General features: G+C 32.7%; 1 protein-coding gene and 1 long non-coding RNA gene across 2 annotated transcripts; one reads left to right on the top strand and one right to left on the bottom strand.

The window, feature by feature from the left end:
* Positions 1-2433: 2433 nt before the first annotated feature.
* Positions 2434-4324, bottom strand: LOC110425919 (uncharacterized). The gene is made up of 3 exons (XR_002446080.1): positions 4289-4324; positions 2569-2752; positions 2434-2489 (listed from the first exon to the last, which is right to left on the bottom strand). It is a non-coding gene; the product is annotated as an uncharacterized LOC110425919 (long non-coding RNA).
* A 118-nt stretch (positions 4325-4442) lies between these two features.
* Positions 4443-8165, top strand: LOC110425918 (putative receptor-like protein kinase At3g47110). Its single transcript, XM_089785172.1, has 2 exons — positions 4443-7317; positions 7532-8165. Exons 1-2 carry the CDS (start codon positions 4593-4595, stop codon positions 7912-7914), a joined length of 3108 nt encoding a protein of 1035 aa, XP_089641298.1. The 5' UTR covers positions 4443-4592; the 3' UTR covers positions 7915-8165.
* Positions 8166-8750: the final 585 nt, after the last annotated feature.

The raw sequence follows: 8750 nt of genomic DNA, 5'->3' as shown, positions 1-8750 counted from the left end.
TAAAAAATAATAAAATAACTTTATAAATTTCATTCAATTTTACTCAAATTCTTAATTTTTTTAATTTTTTAAATTTCTCCATCCATATTTCTCTTTTTTATCTGTCCTTATATTGTGAAATTATAAAGAGGCAAAGTTTTTATTGAATTAATTAATTAATTTATATTATTATTATTTATTTTTTTCAACTCTGTTATATTTGCTCATATATTTTAAGTTTCTATAGATTTTCTCTTTTAAATTTCTACGAATCATCTAGCATATTCTTTTTTTTTTGTTATATAAGTTATATATCCTGCTTGCCATGATTTTTTATTTTTTGTTATGTGGATTTTTTTTTAATGATTTTAATTTTTAAAAATTAAAAAATTATTGTATATGTAATTCTCAAATATAGGTTCTAGTATTGCATTATTGATTATTGTTTAAAATTTAAGTAATATATTATTTTTATTAATTCTAATTATATAAAAAAATTATTTTAAGTGTATGTTTTTAATGTGCTTTATGTTTTATATTTAGTTGAAAAGAAATTATCTTGAGTATAAGAAGAAATTATTAATTATATATATCGTATTTAACTATTTATATTTTATGCATTATAGTTTAATATTTAGTATTATAAACTTAAATATAATAAAATAAAAATATTGGATGTTGACTACATTAATTTTTTTAGTTGTTTATATTGAGAAAGGTAAAACTTTGAAACAAAATGGATGATAAGTTTCTTACAAATAATTTAGTTGTTTATATTAAAAAGACTATTGCCATTGTCGAATAAAATTTTCCTAGAACATTATTATAAGTTTTTTTCTTTTTACTTTTTTATTTATGTTTTATAAAATTATTATCTATTATAAATCTTTTAATTATTAATAGTTAAGTTTAATATATTAATTTTAAAAATTTTTAATTTTTATTCTTCTTAGCGTTTGGCCTCCCCAATAAAAATGGGCTAGCTCCCCCACTGCTCTTAACCATTGCCTGGCACAAAAAACAATCCTTGATTTTCTGTGCTGAGCCTATTGTTTTCTCCATTTCATTTTTCAAGACTACATCTAAGGCCTTGATTAGTTTTTCATTCTTGGTTAATGAGTACATAAGCTGAAAAATCAAATGGAAATGTGATCACTTTCTTCTAAAAACTGAGTTAGTCTCAATCTTCTTCCATGCTAGTCATCAATACTCTATAATTCGGCATTCATAATTTTTGCTGAAAATTCTTTCTTTAAAAGTTTCAGCATAAAACCAAGTAACAATAACATATAATTCATTATATATATTTTTAAAAATTGTACATCTGTAGCAAAATACTAAACCGGTGACCATGTCTTTATCTAATTTCTGTTTTTAATTTGAATCCTGATAATTTTTAAGGTTAAATATTCCCCTCAGCTAGAGGTATTAGGTGACAATCTATTGGCTTGTGATGTTGCTAAAGCTTTGATGGTATTGCATTTACAACAAAACTCCCTGGTGCACTCCGTCCTCCAAACTGGGAAAAAGAAAAGGTTATTGTTACACCAGCATAAGAAGCAACAATTCCCTTGTTTTCGGAAGGATCAACTCTTGAAGAATGTTCGATTTCGTTGCAAGTTCTAGTCTTTGTGCCTATCATTTCTTGATTAGAATACATTTTCCCTGTGTTTAACTTTCTATGATTGAGGGTCATATTATGCTTAAATTTATATGGTTGATTCAGCTGCGTTAATTCTAGAAAATGAATTATAGGAAGCCTCTAGCTCATTCATTCCTCAAGATATCTTTCCTACAAGGGCAATAAAAAGCTTGGTGATCACTTCTAGTATTCTGTGTCATGAATGGAATGCTTATTCATGTGATTAAGGATCAGGTTAAGTATAGGTTGATCTGTTTTTAATTTTTAGATTAATAAATTTTAAGAAGTTTGTAGCTTACTTTTCTCTTTTTTAAAAAAAGAAAAAGAAAAGAAGTTTGTAGCTTATAAATCAGGTAAATTTCATTGATCTCTAACCTTTTATGTTGATCCTATTTTAATTTTTAACCTCTAAATTCTTCCATTTAAATCTTTAATTTCTTAAAATAATTTTAATTTTATTTTTTCATCAAATTATTCTATTAAAACTAACGTAATAATCACATTATAAAATACATGACACGCTGCATGCCCTTAATATTTCATGTGAACATTTTTAATTTCTTGATTTTTAACAAAATAATATAATGAAAGATCAAAAATGAAATAATTTAAAAATATTGAGAACTAAATTGAAACAATTGAAAAATAAAAAACTAAAGCAGAACTAGAATAAAAGTGTTAGGAAAAAAAGGTGAAATTTACACAGCTTAATCGTTTCAGAATATGACTTTTCTTGGCGGGATTGATCCATGAACCGCACTAACCTTGGAAAGTAGAAGTCTCCATCTATTTTTCCACAGAAATAATTAGAAGGCGGTTTTTCTTTGCTTTTTGACCCTAAGCATTCTTCTGCATTTACTAGGTCTCCCTGCAATCATTACTGTTACAATTAAAATTCCTAGAAATTGAATACTACATTAATCCTTGTTTCCTAGAAGCTTACCAACCATAATGAAGTGCAGGTCCAGTGTAGAAACCATGTTCAGGCTAATTTAATTACTTCCAAGAAGGCAACAAGTTTGACTCCAACATTTACTTCAAGGTCTCCCATGCCACTTCTACAATTTCTGTCAAGCTTCTATCTGGAAATTGCCAAGAAGCAGGAACGAGCAGTCCTCCTCAATCCTAAACCTGACAATGGTTTATAAGTTTTCTTGTCATGTGGCCAAATTGACTTACAAATTCAAGTATTCACTAGTACAAAACCTTTACAAAGGAAGATACAGCTGGATAAATAAAAATAAGAGTTCCAAAACTTGTATATTGCACTTAGTTCTTCTTGATGAACCAGTTTTCAATTGCCTTATTCTAATAGTTTGTACTTGAATATAAATTCTTTTGTTATCATCCCTGTGTCAAAATGTTGTATAGAATTATGCCCTCAGTACTTTTTTGAGTATTTGATATCAAATCTTTGTTCATGCCCAATTTGGCACTCTTTAAGGATAAAAACCAATTGTCAACATATATCTTAGTTTCTTATTGGATTTATCAAATTATGTTACCAATTTAATCTCTGGCAGCCATTTCTCTTTTATCTGTGAATAATTGAATTCTTTATTCATCCAAAGGAGAAGAGAAAGAAGAAGAAAATACATGCAAAAGGAAGGAATCTGCTAAGATTTGCAAGCAAGGGTTAGAACAGGGCATATCAAGAAGCAATAAAAGAGCTAGTTCTAATCATATAAGCACATAAAGCCACGGAGACTGTAAACATTTATTTCAACAGTAATGAAACGAGATAATATTTTCCATCTGCTAGTTTGAAGAAAGAAGCAAGGCTACTGATTGCATCATATATTTTTACTTGGTTATGCCTTGGCAGCATCATATTTTTGTACTGTTAGCTGGTGGTCCCGACTCCAGACAAGAACTATCTTTGTACTGAAGCTTAGCAAGGGTCTTTAATTTATAGAATTTATCAATTGGTCTTCCATTGTCGTGTAGGATTATTTCTAGAATACATTAATGTTGCACTTTCCAATACCCATGTCAAATTACTTCTGATACTTGCCAATCCTAGTATGTGAGGATTCTTTTGTTTCGTTTGAAAGCTGTACAACTTGTTATGTCTCTTTAAGAGACTTTATCAATAAATTTACTTTTCAAAACAAAAAAAAAAAAAAAGAAAGAGGTGCTACAATTGTTTTACATCTACAATGTAGTAATAACATTTTTGTCAAAATTTTTCATCCTTCCCCAAATTCTGAACCATGATATGTCCTTATGTTAGTGCAATTTTAATGTATCCTGAACTTTCTGAAGGTTGAATTATTTCCTTCAGCTGCAGCTACTTGTTGATGGCTTGTAATGGTGCAGCTTGTTTTGTCAATGATTCCGCATAAGGGGCAACCATTCCCTTGCTTTGTCAATGATCAAATTTATAAGAATGTTGGATTTATTTTCAGGTTCTACCCTTTGTCTACATTTCATGACTAAAATTCCACCTCTATTTCTTAACGTTCCATGATCAAAACAAATTTTCTCGGGCTTAAGGTTCTCCGACTGAGGATGTGGTTATGTCTAAATAGATCTGGTTAGGGTCAACTACGTTTAATTCCAGACAAATAAATCTTAAGAAGCTTCTGTCTTATTCACTGCTCGGGAGTGGTTTTCCTTTAAAACTTTCTTTTTCAATTTCCACAAAGAAATTACTAGGCAACTTACATTGTAATTAAGTGGGCCGGGAACCATAAACAATAGTCCTACAACTTCAGTCGACTTGAAATTGCCTGGAATTAATGCAAAGAGCAATGACCAACATGCCTCAATCCTAGCTCAACCTGACAAGAACTCTGGACACATGACTAAGTCAAGTATTTAGCATGTCTAGAACTTCACTGACCAGAGGAGATAAAACCAGACAAATAAGAGTCCCAAAAGTCCTACATTGCACTTAATTCTTGTTGATGAACCAAGCACTCTCAACTCAAGTATAAACTAACCTCAGTTCAAAAAGTTGTCTGGCTTGATGATGAAGCTATCAAGAAAGCATTTGAAGCTGTCCAGCTCTCTTTTCCTTGTTTACCTTGCCGTTATTCTTCTCACCTTCCTTTACCTGCAAGGTCCTAACTTCCTTGGTTCAGCAACCCCTGTAGTTTCTGAAAATGAGACAGATAAACGAGCTTTACTTGAGTTCAAGGCAAAGATAATTGATGATCATTTTGGGGTTATGCACTCCTGGAACAATTCTATCCCCTTCTGCCAATGGTATGGTGTTACATGCGGTCACAAACATCAGCGAGTCACCAAGTTGGACTTGAGATCCCTAAGGCTCGTGGGGTCTATATCACCATTCATCGGCAATTTGAGCTTTCTTAGGGTGTTAAACCTTCTAAACAATAGTTTCCATCAAGCAATTCCCCAAGAAATTGGTCGTTTGCGAAGATTGCGTGTATTGGAACTGCAAAACAACAGCCTAAGTGGTGTAATTCCTTCCAATCTGTCTAGTTGTTCTCAGCTTGCATCAATTTTTCTTGGAAACAACCTGCTAACGGGAGAGATTCCAGGTATGCTTGGTCACTTGTCAAACCTGATAGAATTTGGTTTTAGCAGAAATAATTTAACAGGGGGTATCCCGCCTTCCGTGGGTAACTTATCTTCTCTAGAGTTGATTTATCTTGCTAACAATGGATTGAGTGGGGTTATACCTGAAGCCCTTGGCAAATTGAAAAATCTTGTAGCTCTCGTTGTGAGTGCAAATGAAATTTCTGGTGTCATCCCTCCCTCAATTTTCAATCTCTCCAATATTTTAGTTCTTCATATGAACACAAACCAGATACAAGGCAGTCTTCCATTGGACCTAGGAATCACTATGTCACGTATTGCAACTCTTGCTGTTGCGGATAATCAATTTACTGGACCAATCCCGGTTTCACTATCCAATGCCTCAAACCTTGTAGAATTTAATGTTGCGGAAAATAAACTTAGTGGATCCTTGCCTTCATTTGAAAAGCTTGATAAACTATCACGATTTGTTATCGGTGTCAACCTTCTTGGAAGTATGAAATCAACTGACCTGAACTTTCTCTGCACTTTAAACAACGCTTCCAGACTAAGGTTCCTATTGATAGGTGAAAACAACTTTGGAGGGGAATTACCGGATTGCATAAGCAATTTATCTAGCAATCTCGTAACTTTTAATATTCAAGACAATAGAATATTGGGAAGAATTCCAGCTGGGATTGGAAATCTCATCAACTTGGAGTTGCTAGCAGTATCAGACAACCTATTATCAGGTTCTATTCCCCTCGACATTGGGAGGCTTCAAAAGCTAAGGGCATTTTATGCACCTAGAAACTCTCTCTCTGGGTCCATTCCCCCCTCTTTTGGAAATTTGACAATGTTAATAACACTTGGTTTAGAAGATAACAATCTTCGTGGCAACATTCCTCCAAGTCTAGGTAATTGCGAAAATTTGGTTGAATTGGATCTTTCTGGTAACAACCTAAGCGGTTCTATACCCCCCGAGGTAGTTGGGCTCTCTTCTTTGTCCATTGTTCTAGATTTATCTGCAAACTACCTAACTGGTGTGCTTCCCGTTGAAGTAAAGAATCTAAAAAATCTAGGTGGATTGTCTGTGTCTCAAAACAGGTTATCAGGCGTGCTTCCAAACACCTTTGGTAGTTGTGTAAGACTGGAGAGACTGTTCTTGTATGGCAATTTTTTCCAAGGTCCCATTCCTTCATCTTTGAGTTCATTGAGAGGTCTTATAGAATTAGATATATCTACCAACAATCTTTCAGGTCAGATTCCAGAATTTCTTGTAAACTTTGGGTCATTACAGTATTTAAATCTTTCTTTCAATGATTTCGAGGGTATGGTACCAATTGAAGGAGTCTTTAAAAATGCAAGCGCTACATTCGTTGAGGGAAACAGTAAGCTCTGTGGAGGCACCCCTGAGTTACACTTGCCCAAATGTAACTTGGAAACATCCAACAGAAGATCGAACAATTCTCTTAAATTAAAAATTGCAATTGTTTTTGCAATTTTAGGAGTGACTTTGGTATTCTCATTTCTTCTCACTTGGTGCTTTAGAAAGAAAAAGGAAGAGCCAATAACAACTTGTGCAGAAAAACCACTCCTAAACTTATCATACCGAAGCCTCCTCGAGGCTACTGATGGATTCTCCTCAGCGAATTTGGTTGGTTCAGGTAGCTTTGGTTCTGTATACAAAGGAATTCTTAAAGAGAGTGGAGTAGTTATTGCCGTTAAGGTGCTTAATCTCCTATGTCGTGGAGCTTCTAGAAGTTTCATGGCTGAATGTGAGACGTTGAAGAATATTAGACATCGGAATCTTGTCAAGGTCTTAACAGCAATTTCAAGCATTGATTACCAAGGGAATAATTTTAAAGCATTGATTTATGAGTTCATGAAAAATGGAAGCTTGGAAGATTGGCTACATCCATCTATTGGCATGAATGAGGCAAATGAGGCAACAGAAAAATTAAATTTTTTTCAGAGATTGAATGTGGCCGTTGATGTTGGTTGTGCATTAGAGTATCTTCATCATTATTGTGAAACACCAATTGTTCACTGTGACCTCAAACCAAGCAATATTCTACTTGATGATGATATGGTTGGCCATGTGGGAGACTTTGGGCTAGCAAAATTTATTACACCAGACAGGCAACATAAATCTTCAAGCCTGTCAAGCTCCTTGGGGTTAAGAGGAACAATTGGTTATGCTCCACCAGGTAAGTAGACTACTCTACATTTTCTACCATATCTAAAATCATAGATTAAATTTCAAGTGTATCCGTAGTTTTCATTCAACATGATAAAAGTAGAATGAATTCTTTCAAAGTCAATATGTTATTTAATTTAACATATTAAGAGGTTTGTTGTGAGAAAGATATTTGCATATGCTTCAAAATTGTTGCTCATATTTGCAATAAAATTGAATTGCAGAATATGGCTTAGGAAGTATGGTGACAACATACGGTGATGTGTACAGCTACGGTATTCTTTTGCTGGAGATGTTTACTGGAAAAAAGCCTACTGACAAAATGTTTAACGAGAACTTGAACCTTCATAACTTTGTTAAAACAGCTTTGCAAAATCAAGTGGTTGCGGTTACAGATACCGTTCTTCGTCAAGAAAGTTTTCAAGGACAAAATATGACCAACAATACTCGCAACCAAGGAGATAACAAACTTCTTCAATGCCTAAATTCAATATTTGAAATAGGAGTTGCGTGCTCTGTTGATTTGCCTACTGAACGAATGAATATGACTGATGTTGTTGCCAAGCTTTCTTCTATGAGAGACCAGCTGCTTTGTGATACTAGGTGATAGTCTACTGCAGATAAATATTTCCTTCAACTGCAGATACTAGGTGATAGTCTACTGGCTTTGTGATGTTGTTGCAATTTTCATTGGTATGGCATTTACAACAAAACCCCCTGGCGGACTCTTATTCCAAACTAGGAAGGATCAACTCTAGAAGAATGTTGGATTTCGTTTCAAGTTCAAGTGTTCGTGCTTGTCATTTTTTGAATAAAATGCTTTTTCTTGTGTTTAACTTCTGTGATTGAGGATTATGTTATGTTTAAATTTATATTGGTAGATTCAACTCTGTAAATTCTGGAAAATTAATAATAGAAAGCCTTTAGCTTAGTCTTTGCTCGAGATGACTTCCCTTTAAAGGGATTAATAAGTTGGATGATAACTTCTAGTCTTGTGTGTCTATCGTTTCTTGAATAAAATTTCAATTCTAATATTTAATTGTTTCATAATAATGAAATGGAATACTTATTTATGTGATTAAGGACGAGGTTAAGGTAGGTTGATCTACTTTTAAGTTTTAGATTAATAAATTTTAAGAAGCTTCTAGCTTAATTGGGTAAGTTTCATTTAGGATCTCTAACTTTTTATTTTGATCCTAATTTAATTGTTAACCTCTAAACTGTTCCATATGATTCTAGTCTAATCTTTTAAAATATTTTTATTTTTATTTTTTCATCTAAATGTTCTATTAAAAGTAATGTAATTGCCACGATATAAATTACATGTAATTTGTAACATGACATTATAAATTACAAGGTTAAAGATTTAATCCATCATTATTGACTTCAAAACCATTACATATATATAAATTGCTTTCAAAAAAATTATAAATTGTTGGATAG

This window comes from Theobroma umbraticum, unplaced genomic scaffold (genome assembly GCF_002168275.2).
Source record: "Theobroma umbraticum cultivar Fairchild unplaced genomic scaffold, ASM216827v3 scaffold_12.1, whole genome shotgun sequence".
NCBI classification, from domain to species: Eukaryota; Viridiplantae; Streptophyta; class Magnoliopsida; order Malvales; family Malvaceae; genus Theobroma; species Theobroma umbraticum.
The sequence above is the reverse complement of the archived record's forward strand: the minus strand, read 5'-3'. Positions and strand labels throughout refer to the sequence as shown.

Excerpts from the sequence above, each read along its gene's own strand:
- LOC110425918 (XM_089785172.1), top strand. The coding sequence starts at position 4,593 with ATGATGAAGCTATCAAGAAAGCATTTGAAGCTGTCCAGCTCTCTTTTC. Across the intron at positions 7,318-7,531 it reads AATTGGTTATGCTCCACCAG|AATATGGCTTAGGAAGTATG; the intron begins GTAAGTAGACTA and ends ATTGAATTGCAG.